Source organism: Mastigoproctus giganteus, chromosome 10, assembly GCF_048544385.1.
Source record: "Mastigoproctus giganteus isolate SK-2022 chromosome 10, ASM4854438v1, whole genome shotgun sequence".
Classification (NCBI taxonomy): Eukaryota; Metazoa; Arthropoda; class Arachnida; order Uropygi; family Thelyphonidae; genus Mastigoproctus; species Mastigoproctus giganteus.
In genome coordinates this window covers 65,935,934-65,950,000 of record NC_143584.1, presented here as the reverse complement: position 1 = coordinate 65,950,000, position 14,067 = coordinate 65,935,934, and the positions used below count along the sequence as shown (strand labels likewise).

The 14,067-nt window shown below is 40.3% G+C and overlaps 1 protein-coding gene across 1 annotated transcript; it reads right to left on the bottom strand.

The window, feature by feature from the left end:
- Positions 1-11,943: 11,943 nt before the first annotated feature.
- LOC150079060 (photoreceptor outer segment membrane glycoprotein 2-like) lies at positions 11,944-12,480 on the bottom strand. Its single transcript, XM_090382934.1, has one exon. The coding sequence runs from the start codon at positions 12,478-12,480 to the stop codon at positions 11,944-11,946; it is 537 nt and encodes a 178-aa protein (XP_090239060.1).
- Positions 12,481-14,067: the final 1,587 nt, after the last annotated feature.

Sequence of the window (14,067 nt, the reverse complement as noted above, 5' to 3'; positions counted from 1 at the left end):
AATGGGCAGAGAAGACACTCCATGGCAGACACTACAGGGATATTCAGGGATATTCATGTGTTGTTGTGGCGGATCCCAGGGTTTCCCCCATAAGCCGCTATTGTACTTCTTGTGTTGAAGCTTATGCCAAGACCGGCCAATTGTATGTAGTGTGTTGGACGTGTAAGTGTTATGATGTGTTCTGTTGTTATGTTATCGGCCGGTACCTGGCTCTTAGCAGGTAAGAAGCAGTAACACCTGGTCACTACGTCTCACCCCCCATCCCCGCCACGTGGAGGCGGCCAGGATCAATTATCTCCTGCTGGGCAAGCCCAGGGCATAACACCTGAGAGTGCCCGAAAAAGAGAATGAAGTGGAAAAAGAGGAATACAGAGGGAGAAGTTTGGGATCTGGGGAGGTAAATAGATAGAATAGAGGAGAATCAACAGAGGGACTCTCCAATAGTTAGAAGTGAGAAGAAGTTAAGCAAGAATAAAGTAGGGAGAAGTGGACTAACTTCTCTAACCATGGAGACCTATCTCATGGTAAATCCCATCCTAGGAACTAGGATCAGCAAAACATCTTAATTTACAGTTTGCCTAACCCCTTGTAGGCAGAACGTCTTCAGTTGTTGAAGAAATAATTGATCTTCTAACAAAAAACACAGTGAAAGCAAATCCACGAATTCTGAAAAGCTCCACAGAAAGACACTATGTGCAATATGTACAATATCCTCTTCTTCAGGAACACAGCAGAATATACACTATGTACAGATTCGTCCAATGTAATGCCAGGGTAATGCCATAACCTGGCCCAATAAATAAAATGTTTCAGGGTTAACGCAAAAGTAATATACATGTCCAAATCCTAGATGAGATCACATTAGGCAGGGTTCAAAATTATGTTTTAAAAAGTTCTTGCCTAAATACAAGCTCTAAGAGAGCCCAAAAAGTCTAAGATAATCATCCAAGATAGTTGATAACAGAGTTACTAGGAAAAGTCTGTAATATGAAAAGTCACAGTGGTCACATGTCACTCACAAAGAAATATTAATTCCAAAAACAATGAAACGCTAAAGGCCAAATAATATCTCGATGAGTAGAGCAAAATTCCTTATACAATAAATACCTATTCTGCTGAAAACAGTTCCACATCAAGAACAAGTCTATTATAAAATCCAGGAAAGTATAGTGTAGCACTTAATGATACTAATCAGTTGCAGATATAGAATCCAATCAAAAATGAGAGATATTTCTTTCCTAATCCAATAAAGGATCCAAGAAATCGCAGGAACAGTAAAACTAGGACCTAATTTCGGTTCTTCTTTTAAATGCACGAGAAGCAAACACATTCATAGCATTAAAAGCTGTCTGGGACTCAACCAGAATTTTATTGTTGCTGGAGTCCAAGTTAGGAACTACACTAAGTAGGTCACGTCGAAGATCGTTATAATAATGACATTGATGAAGAATATGGTTAACAGTTTCTTCCTGGCCACACAAACAAGATGTTGTTGGTGAAAGTCCCAGTTTGTGAAGTTTAGTATTTATACTTCCGTGGCCAGTTAATATAAACATACCATATAAGCCCGGCGAAAACCACTTTAACTCCTCCTTTTTAATTTCCCTTGCTACAGGCAGAAAGTCCCTTGTGACTGCACCAATATCAGATGAAGACCACTCCTGCTGCCATTTTGCAATAAAAATTTGCCTTAATCTTGTCTTCTCAGTCTTAATGGGAGCACTTAGATCTAATTGGATGTTATCATAGGTCAATGGTATTTTCTTCAAAAGGTGATACTTAAGGTAGCGGTACTGAACTTCAAAATGGACAGGTAGTTTCCCAAGCAAAACCTGAAGAGCCATCGTGGAGGTAGTTCGACAAGCTCTTGACATGGTTAGGAGGGCAGCCCTCTGTGCTTGTAACAGTTGCTTTACTACAGCAACTTTATTAGCTCTAAAGCCCCATGCACCAGCTCCATAAGAAATTATCGACAAAAACACACAATTATAGTGAAGTCGTAAGGTTTGACCTCTAAGACCCCAGTCTTGTCTTGTTATCTGTTTAATTCGGCTCAGGAACAATTTAGCCTTTTCTTTCACATACTGAACATGTGGTAGGAAACTGAGAGCATCATCAATATAAATGCCTAGGTATTTGGTCTTCGATAGGTACTTAATGGTTTGTTCCCTATATTTAATAACTGGAGGTCTTCCATGGTCAAGCTTTCCCTTAAGCAACATCTGAGACGTTTTTGCAATTGAAACCTGCAATTTATGTGTTGAAGACCAGTTGGAGAGTTCTAACAGCACAGCATTTGCTGATTCTTCAAGGCTTTTCCTAGAATTACCCTGGATTAATATTGTAAGATCGTCAGCGTATGCGATCATATGAATAGCTGGAAAACTCTTAACCAACCAGGAATCAAAAACCAGATTCCAACACAAGGGACCAAGTATTGACCCCTGTGGACATCCTCTTGTAACTCTGCGAGAGACCTCCTCCAGTCCAGATTTGACAGAAATGGTACGATCAGAAAAATAGCTCTTTAAAAGCTTATATATATTTATGGACACTTCGGCCTCCCGGAACCTCGCCAGGGCACTTTGCCACCAAAGGGTGTCAAAGGCCCCTTTGAAGTCCACAAAGAGGCCGAGCAAATACTTGGAATCTGTATCAGCCTGAATATCTAGAAGTCTAACTAATGCATCTTCTGTCCCTCGTCCTTTGGTGAACCCATACTGGTCTCCAGAAGCAAGTCTTTTGTCGGCATATGCTGCAATTAATCTGCTGGCAACAACCTTCTCTAGCGCCTTTCCCAGAACTGGGAGAAGGGCTATAGGCCTATATGATGATGGATCCTCAGCCGGTTTTTTGGGATTCTTAAGCAAGATTTTGAGCAAAGCTCTTTTCCACACTCTAGGGAATTCACCACTTCGTAGGCATGAATTAAACAAAATTAATATTGAAGCTGGTACAATTTTCCAGACTCTTTTAACAACATCAACTTCAATTTTATCATACCCAGGGGATTTACCTGAGCGCATGGATTTTATTGCGCATTCGACCTCTTCCAGAGAGAATGGAGGTTCTTCAGTCAATCCTGTGTAGTTAGAATTTAAATGTACGATGTCAATTTGTTCCGGTGACATATTAGTATCAGAATCTTGATGTATAATTACGTCTAATATTCTATCTATAGTAGAAGACCAAGATAGGGTACTTTGACCTTCTGCTGTTGTGACAGAAGTGAAAATCTCCCCTGGTGGAATCTTTTTGGTCACAAGCTTGTAAATAAGTCCCCAGGGATCACTATTTCCCTGGGTGCTAATTAAACTCTCCCAAGAAGTCCTTTTTTGTTTGCGAATCTCATTATGATAATTTCGTCTTGCTTGTTTGTATCTACTTTGTAAAACCGTCAATTCAAGTACCGTACGCGATGGATTTCTCTTCGCCCTCTGGAATTCACGTCTAGTCCTTCTAGTAAGCTGTTTTAAATCAGTTAATGTAGAAGACCACCAAGGAACGTGATATGGTTTGCGCTTTCTAAATTTCATTGAGGCTTCACAAGCCTGTATAATAGTGTTCTGTATAAATTCAACTTGATTATCCAAAGGAAGAGATTCCATAATACCCATCTGCTCAGGAGTAAACATTTCTTTTATTACCTTGTCAAAGACCTGCCACTTTGCAGACCTAGTGTGAAAACGAGGCACATCAAAAGGATCCGATCTAGAACGAGAAACAATATCTGTCATAGTAAACTTGATAACATTATGGTCACTTGTTACCCAATCAGTTTTAACCTGCCAATCCGAGATCCTTTGGGCCAAAGACAGTGTTGCCAAGGAGACATCTATAAATGATTGTCCACGTGTGGAAACAAAAGTCGGTGGATGTCCATGTGTGTTAAGAATTTTTAGACGATGTGTCATAATTACTTCCTCTAAAAGTTCCCCTTTTTCATTTGTTTGTTGAGCATTCCACAGTGTCGAATGGGCATTAGCATCCATTAACAGGAATATTTGTTCATTCTGTAAAGCTCTCACGGCGGAATCAATATAGTTCACAAATGGTTGAATAGAATCATTATGTTGGGCACATTGACAATAAATCGAGATAATATAAAATTTCCCGAACCAGCCTTCAATGCAGGCACAGACTGCGTGTGCAGAGCAAAGACTTGAAATCCGAGTAACAGTTAAATTAGGGTCAGCAATGACAATAGCTGCCCAAATTCTCCTTCTTGCATTTCCGCCAGTACCAGTAATGTCTGGGTCAGATTGTAAGACTCTAAATCGCATAGGTAAACCTTTTACTAATCCCTTATAGGAGTAAGGTTCCTGTAGGGCCATGATATGAATAGAGTGATCAAGAACGGTTGTGGTGAGGTCATGCATAACTGCAATCGCACGTTGACAGTTAAGTTGGAGAAAATTTAATTGTTTTAAATTTGTACTGCTTGTGTTGGAACTGATTGGAGGTGTATTATTCATAACTAGTTTTAGATCTGATAATTTCCAGCGCCTTTAAATATTCTTGGCATTTAGCATCTTTGTATGAGTGAGCATAGTTCTTTTTTCTCCGCTTACAGTTCGGACATTCAGGGGGTTTGTCTTTATTCTGGCAATCTGCAATATTATGACCTGAACAACCGCAGTGACCACATGTTTGAGCTTCTTGAGTACACGTCCTAACTGAATGGCCGTAGCCAAGGCATTTAAAGCATCGTGGTACTATAGTATAGTCCTTAACCGTGTGCGATGTCCACCCTATGTAAACTCTATGAGTTAAAAGCAAAGCTTTCCTAATATCACTGGAAACCTCGAATATCCAATTTACCGTTGACCGATTTGGTTTGGGACGTGTTGAAAACCTAGGTTTTACTTGCGCCTGTACCTCCTCTGAGGTAAATCGATAATCCTTTAGATTTTTGTGAAATAAATCATCTAATATATCTTCAATTTTAACCTCCTTGTGTATGTCATACATAACAATTGTGGGTCCTAGTTTCTTGGGTGTCTCAGATTTGAGACCACAATCTTGCAATTTTGAACACTTTCGTATCTTATCAAGATCCTGAGAAGTTGCAGTCTCAATAAGTATCCCATTAGATCGAATCTTTCTTATGTATTTAATTTTTACATCCTTGATGTCCGACGCCAATTTGGTTTTAACCTCCTGCCTAACCTCTTCGCTGGTAGAAAAGGCGCTGCCTTCCTGAGCCTTAATAAGTATAATGTGTGGCTCTGGCACAGGCTTCACTGATCCAGTCCTTGGCGTAGCAACATGTGATGGAGTGTAGATTTTTGCCGCTTGTCCATATGACAAATTAGAAGCAGCCAAAGTAGTTGGCAAAGACACTGGAGGTCCACCAATAGTTCCTTGTACCTTGCTAAGTTGGTATTCTCTTTCCTCAAGTTTGGCCTTTAGCCGCTCATTCTCCATGATAACTTTGGTCAATAATTGCTCCATTGCTGTCCAAGTTGTTTGAATGTCCGTGGTAACCGTCTTGGTCAATCTACCACCGTCAGAAATAACCTCAAACAAATGTGAATGCAATGAAAAAACCTGGTCTGTATATGATCCAAGATATTGCGATGATTGAGATTGGTCTAGTGTATCTACAGAGTCTCTGGCTGTTGTAGCATCCAGGGAATCCTGAGACCTAGTTGAAATCATGTTCGCGACCACTGGACTATCACTGGGTTCCAATCTGGGCAACTCCACCCTAACACCCAATTCTGAGGAACAATCTGTGTCTTCAGCTCTACCTTCAACAACTTGTGAAGGTAATGGTGGAAAACTGTTCACCAAGTTGACTAAATCATCGGAATCCATTGTTTTCTTATTATTCATCTAAATTTTAAGATTGTTAATTTTTTTTTTTTTTTTTTTTTGGATTTTTATTTCTAAGCTGAAAAACAATTACCTAAATCCTAGGTGGCGCTGTGTTCCAAACTGGCGACATTCAATTTTCCCTCCAACTCTTTTGGAGTGAAGACGCTATGGCAGCCATAATTTTCAACCTAAAAAGCAGACACTACAAAGATCTCCATCAAGATCACAGATAAAATTGCTTCCAATGGCTTACGGGCGGGACGCCCTTCCCCAAGACTTAAGGATTCATGCTCGCCATCCAAAACTTGGTAATCAACACCAGAAACTATAGAAAATACATCGCCAAGGAGCCCGGAGTGTCAGATGACACATGTCGACGATGCCACCTGGCCTCAGAAACGATCCAACACATCACCGCGGGGTGCAAGGTGATCAGCCACACTGAGTACACTCATAGACACGACCAGCTAGCCAGGATAATATATCAGAAGCTAGCAAGGAAATACTAGTTGATCGAAGAACGTATACCGTACTACAAGTACGAACCCCAGGCAGTACTAGAGACCCCAACCCACAAGCTGTACTGGGACCGCACCATAATATCGGACAGGACAATCCCGCGCAACAGGCCGTACGTAACCCTTGTAGATATTTAGGAAGGAAAAGGCTATCTATCTGATTAACATAGCGGTACCCAACACTTTCAACCTGCAGAAAACCCATGGGGAAAAAATCAGGAAGTACACGAACTTAAGACAGCAGATCAAAGAGATTTGGGGTATGCACCAAGTAACGATCATCCCAATCATCATGTCAACCACAGGTATGGTGCCAAGGACCCTATATAACAGCCTAGCAGCAATAGGTCTTCCAGCGAACACCTACAAGGAACTCCAGAAAGTCACAATCCTGAACACGTATAGGATAGTCAGAGAGTTCCTCGACCAACAGTAACACCAGACATAACAACAACTACCCTGGGTATTTGGTAGCAATACCCGTCACGAGGTGGAACCCCCAATCAGGAGAAATTATGTAAGAGCAATAATAATAATAATAACAGCAAACACAAAGGATAAAGAATATAGAACCAGAGTCGGAAGAACATACCACCACCGACCCAGAGGAGGAAGAGAAAGGAGAAATACAACCCACAGCAGCTGAAGTGTAAAAAGACGAGTTCATGATATCCAAAATAGAGGACGAGTGGAAGAAGGCCCTAACAGAATTCGAAGGAATGGACTCAACAAAGACTCACGTGATACCGAAGGAGAAGCCGAACAGAACCGTGTGGAGAGTCACAGACCACGTCAATCGGCAAATAATACCGCATTACCTCGATAACAATGGTGGAACGTTGGAGGCGATCCACACAGCCGTGTATTTTTCTGCCGTAGCAGCCACTAGGATTAATGGAAGAGAAACGAGAGACCAGCAGCAGAAGACCCGAAAACAGAAGGAACCACCAGCTTGGGAAAGAAGACTTCAGCAGAAGACAGAAGAATTAAGAACGTTGGAGGCCATCCACGCAGCCGTGTATTTTCATGCCGTAGCAGCCACTAGGATTAATGGAAGAGAAACGAGAGCCCAGCAGCAGAAGAACCGAAAACAGAAGGAACCACCAGCTTGGGAAAGAAGACTTTAGCAGAAGATAGAAGAATTAAGAATCAAAATAGACCAATTGACCCAGTACCAACGGGCAGTAGGAGAAAGAAAGTAATTGGAAAAGTGAAGAGCATCCTCAAGAGAGACAGTGTCCACAGCAAACATGAAACAAAAAATCAGAGAATAGGAGAGTACTAGGACACATTGAAACAGAACCACCTTGCACTCAACAAGAGACTGCGCCGATACAAAGATAGCTCCCAGAGGAAAATAAACAACCCAATCTTCGATGAGGACCAAAGAGGCTTCTACTGGAGTCTCCGAGAAGACGGGAAAGAAGGGAACGAGCCACCCGAGCAGAAGACGATTGAGGAGTTCTGGGGGAAACATATGGAACAGGAAAGTAAGACATAACGGCCGTTCCCCCTGGATAGAACTAGAACGCAAGAAAATCAAGGACGTAAAAGAAGAAATGAGAAAGTGGGAGATTCGGGAAGAAGTAAAACAGACGAACAGGAACACTAACAATGGCGAACTCCAGGAATAGATAACGTCAACAACTACTGATACAAGAAGCTCACTTGTACACACACACAAGCACCTGCCAGAGAAGTTCACCCGAGTGATAAGGCACCTTTCTCACCCAGGAATCACATATCTGAAGCCAAAAGACGAAGAAACAAGAAACCCCACGAAATACAGGCGAATCACCTGCCTCCCAACAATGTACAAGTTCCTGACCCAACAATGTACAAGGAACCAGGAAGATATCAGACCACTTGGAGAGCCAGAACATAATGGCTGAACAGCAGAAAGGATGCAAGCGGCTGAGCAAAGGATGCAAGGAGCAATTAACCATTGATGCCACGGTTATGGTGTAAGCCTACAAAAAGCGCAGCAACATATACACAGCCTACATTGATTATCGCAAGGCCTTCGACTCCGTGCCACATAGCTGGCTAATAGTTGAACATCTACAAAACCAATCCGATAGTGACAAACTTCCTAGGAGAAACGATGGCGAAATGGAGTACCACCAATAAGGTCGAAAACATCACACCCACGCCAATCCCCAGCAGGAGAAGAATCTTACAGGCAGATGCCCTGAGTCCATTGTGGTTCTGTCTAGCACCTAATCCGCTATTCAGCATGCATAATAGTAACAAGTACGGATATAACCTGAAAGAAGGAAGGAAGAATCTGTACACACTCACTCACCTGATTACTGTACATGGATGATATAAATCTCTATGCGGGAGGCGAGAAGCAGCTCCAGTAACTACTCCAGATCACCGAGAATTCAAATTGATATTAGGATGGAATCTGGTCTAGACAAATGCAAGACCCACGGATTGCACCATGTAAAATTAATCAAACGAAACTACTAGCTGCAGACTGGTAAAGGGATCGAAGTCATGGCAGAGGGAGAGGCCTACAAATACTTTGGGATGATGCAGGCTCATCAGTCACAGCACAAGAAAATTAAGGCCTGCCTGACCGAAAAATACCATCAGACTCAGAAGCCTGCAGACAGCAAAGCTGAAAGGAGGGAACACAGTTAAAGCCATAATCACCTATGCAGTCCCAGCGCTAACATACTCCTTCGGGATCATAGATTGGACTAAAACCAAGCTGGAAGATATCATAAGAAAGACAAGGACAATGATGACCAACAGCCGCCAACACCCTCCGAAATCAGCTGTGGAGAGGCTGACAATTGCACGGAAAGAAGGAGGAAGGGGCATGATAGACCTCATCGAGCAACAGAAGACAGCGATTGTTACCCTCCAGAATTACTTCCAGAAACAGCAGACCTCCAGCAGGCCATAAGGAAGATAGACAAGCGGTATATCCCGCTCAACTAAGCGTGGAGTTCCCTCCCAGACAGGAGGCACAAACGAAGCTAGAAAGATGGGCAGAGAAGACACTCCATGGCAGACACTACAATGATCGCCATTAAGATCCCATATATAAAATTGCTTCCAATGCATGGCTCACGAACGGGACGCCCTTCCCCGAGACTGAAGGATTCTTGCTCGCCATCCAAGACCAGGTAATCAGTACCAGGAACTATAGAAAATACATCGCCAAGGACCCGGAGTGTCCGATGACACATGTAGACGATGCCACCTGGGCTCAGAAACGATCCAACATATCATCGCGGGATGCAAGGAGATCACCCAGACTGAGTACACTAATAGACACGACCAGGTAGCCAGGATCGAAGAAAGTGTACCGTACTACAAGTACGAACCCCGGGCAGTAGTAGAGACCCGAACCCACAAGCTGTACTGGAACCGCGCCGTAATAACGGATTGAACAACCACGCACAACAGACCGAACATAACTCTTGTGGACAAGAAGGAAAAGGCTACCTATCTGATTGACATAGCGGTACCCAACACTGGCAACCTGCAGAAAACCCATTGGGGAGAAATCAGAAAGTACATGAACATAAGACAGGAGATCAAATGCAACAAGTAATGACCAACCTGATCATTGTCAACTACAGGAATGGTGCCAATGATCCTACATAACAGTCTAGCAGCAATAGGTCTTCCAGCGAACACCTACAAGGAACTCCAAAAAGTCGGAATCCTGAAGACTTGTAGGATAGTCAGAGAGTTCCTCGACAAACAGTAACACCAAACATAACAACAATCACCCTGTGTAGCAATACCCGTCACGAGGTGATTCCACCTCGTGACGGGTATTGCTACACAATCAGGGAGAAATTTTTTTGTAATTTGTTTCGGCATCCAGGGTTTCTCCTATACGCCGAAATCAGGGAGAAATAATACAAGAGCAATAATAATAATAATAATAAATCGATATATCAGTGATGTGGTAATAGAAAATTGTATATCGATTCAAGCAATATATCGCAACCAATATATCGATATACTGAAAATTTTTGTGTTTATGCTTTTCGCTAACATTAATTACAAATTAGAAAGCATAAAAAATAAATATATTTCAACTGTTTCTTTTATATACTTTGATATTAAATGTTTTTTTCATAAATTCGATATTACGATTCGTTAAATTTCAGTTAAAGATTGTAATTTAATAGAAGTTATTCTTACACTCTATATGAGAATTTAATAATTACAGAAACAAATTTTAATTATTCATCTTAATAGCCTTAAGAGCCGAGAATAATATTTGAATATTGATATTAACTGATTCACGAAAGAACTGTAAGCTTAGGCTTACTTTAAAAAAAAAATAGTAATAATTGTTTTTATAAAAAGATAAATTAAGATATTAATAATAAAATATACTGACGAAATAAATTAACATGGGAACATCCAGTATAATTAGAAAAATTCAGTGAACAACAGTTATCCACGCAAGCAACGAACAGTTGTAATGGGATTAGGAATAATCACTAGGAAAATATTTAAGGGCGAGACCAAATTATCAGAAGTACAGTGAACTTCGACTTACTGAAGGGAGGTCAGGTCGAAATTCAGAGCAATTTAGATAAAAGTTCGGATATATAAGGACTGGTTCGGTTGCGAAAAAGCGGGAGAGTTTTGTTGGAGTTAGCAAATTGTGAAGCAGTGAGTAGTAGAAGAAGAGAGAAGTCGTGGTTGGGAGTTGTAGTTAGGTGCAGATATGTACCTAACAACAACTCAAATCAAAGACATTAGATAAATTTACAGTAAGTGGGCCGTTTAGTATGAATAGGCCACATTAAGGTGAGTTTGGTCGAAGAGAATCTTGGATAATAACAAGGGATCTATGTGTAAGCTATTAAAGAAAGTGCCGGAAGATCAAGGAGCTGGTCCAAAAAACTCGGAGAAATGAAAATTATTGTAAGTGCCGTTTCGTATTATTATTCCTAGTCAAGGAAATAATCCAGAAAAGGGGAGAAAGGCATTCTGAAATCCTAAATGTGATAAATTTGACTAGCATAGGAGGTAGCTGGATAATCAAATTGGATGTCGTAAAAGAACTATATATAATTCAATTTCTTGAGATATAGAACGGACTTGTTGTAATTGTCTATCCCAGTGGGGGAACATCTGTAATATGGAAAAGGTTTCTTGTGATAAATTTTGTATGTGTTTAAGTCAGTTTCTATAATTAAACATGCTAAATTTTTCATGTGTATCGTCAATTGTCTCACTCAATTTGCTAGCTAAATAAATAAATTGCCTGGAATTTTGCTAACGCAGTCAGAGGCCCCAGGATAACTTGTAGTTACCAGATAAAATTAATGTAGGTAAAAAAAAATTGTGTATAAATAAGTAACTAATTATTTATATATAATAGTACACGGAAGGAGGAGTGTACGCCTACAGTTGACATGCCTATTAAGAAAGGAAGTCATAGAGAACCCATAGGTTCATATAATTTTCTGATTACAAATTCACATTTTGCTCTGTTGCAACGAGATTTGTTTTGGAAACGTTTATATAAACTATTAGTCTTAAGTGGTGCCTAATGTGAAATGTAATTTTCTATTAGTTTGCATTTGATGTCTTTTAAAAAGTTATATGAATTCTGGACTTACTCTTTGATTGTTCTCGTGCTTATATTATTTTTTGGCTCTCCTAACAGCCATGGAATTTTAAACCAGTCATCATAAGCCTTTATTCCGCAACACTTGTATTCAGTCTGTAAATTGTCAATTTCCTTCTTGATTGTATGATTTTTTTTGTAGAGCAAAAGTGCACCTTTGAGGCCTGCATGAAAGGCATCCTCTAATACCCATATTTGCACCGGAGTAGCGATTGCTCCAATAAAGGTCAATACCACGGCAGCAATTGTAAAAATTAAATACATACGCATAATATTCGTTTCCTTCTTAAGAATCGTATCACTATACTCTATTTCTTCGTCCTCGTAATAACTTGCTCTGAATCCAATAAAGAAACCCAAAATACAAGATATCAACATAAACAGTCCAGATAATCCTAGAATATAAGGAACAAGTCCTCTTCTGTAGTAACTATCTAAAAAGGCAATCATTATCTCTAGTGTCGTTCTCACATATAAGGCTACAGCAATTGACACAAGACTGATTGTTATCCCTAACAGATTCATAACTAGTAGCAACATAATCAAATTTCGTTTTTTTTTTAAACTAATCTTAATAGGAAACATATAACCCATGGTTATTGTTCACCTTTGACAGCAAGTTTCTTGTTGCTTACTGTCGGTCATAATATGCTTACGATATGCTTAAAATTTCATTAAGCCGTTTAATTTGAAAATTTAAACAATGCAAGTCAAGAATGAACACAATTTTGACTTGCATTGTTTCAATAACGAGATATATGCAAAAATAAAAAAAGTGAGAAATAGTGTAACAATGCTGTTCACGAATAGCAGTTTGACAGTGATCATCTCGTATCGGGCCCAGAGTGCTGGTTTAAGAAGCTCATCAAGTGATCAAGCGTTACAGAGTGATCTTATACAGTGCGTCAAATTTATGTTTAGTTCTTTCCATTTACCGAGATCTTTTTATTTACTTGTACTTGTAGCAAAGGTACTTGTACCTTTGCTACAAGTACTCAGAAGAGTCTTAAAAAGTAAAGTTACCTTTCTTATTATTCGAATAACCCAATCACCTATACTAATTGTCTCTTGGTCACATAGTAGCACTGCTACTATGTGACCCTTTAGTTCTGAAACCTGGATGTCAAAGTTAACCTGCAGGACAAAAAGTGTTATTAAATTCCCATCACTTAAACCTGCGGGTTCAACTGTCCACATCCCCATAATCACTGTCTCAGGCGTCGGGAGCAAGTTTTTCCTTCTTGTATTTCGTCCAGCATAAGGGGCAAATCGAGCCGAGAACACCAGCAATGGGCAAAGCAGCATTATGAAAATTACTAGACTGGTCAAGCACCCATAAATTAGCCGTTTCACAGGAAAATACAAAGACTGTCCTATTGAAACATAAATTAGGCATGACCACCATCCTCCCCTATCAAGGTTGTTGCAACTTCAACAGGCGTGGTGAAAGAGCTAAAGTATTTGGGTGTGGTATTTGATACCAAGTTAAGCTTCCTCCCTCATTTAACATAGCTGGCTAAAAGAAGTATGGAGTTATACAACAATTATATCCAGGATCAGCATAAATTGTTGAGCAGGCTTCCATCCTGCAGTGGGTTGATAATGGCTACAGTTCACCTTTATATACAGTATAACGAAGTTAGATTGGGGATTAAAGAGAAGAACCCTAACGTGATTTACAAAGCCATGTTCCTCCCCGTGAATTATGTGGTGCCATTCGCGGTAGTAGACTCACAATTTTACAAAACAATACTAAGTTGTACAATTCATCAAATAATAATAACTAGGGGACTTGCTCGCTGCGCTTGCTTCTTTGGATAAAATAAAATACAAAGCTTTCGACACTGTGTGTGTCTCTCTTTCTCTGCTATGAAATACCTCTGAAATACGTAAAATACCTCGGAATCGTATTGGATAAAAACTTATCATTTACCCCACACCTCGTATATCTCCAGAGAAAGATCAGGAACTACTCAGCCCTCATAGCAACAGACACACGAAAAGATTGGGGACTAAGGAAAAGGACCCTGTCTTCTTTTACAAGGCTTTTTTCATTCCGGCCGTCTCATAAGCTGCAAGGATCTGGTACAACAAAGCAACCACGGCTGTCAA

Excerpts from the sequence above, each read along its gene's own strand:
- LOC150079060 (XM_090382934.1), bottom strand. The coding sequence starts at position 12,480 with ATGAATCTGTTAGGGATAACAATCAGTCTTGTGTCAATTGCTGTAGCC.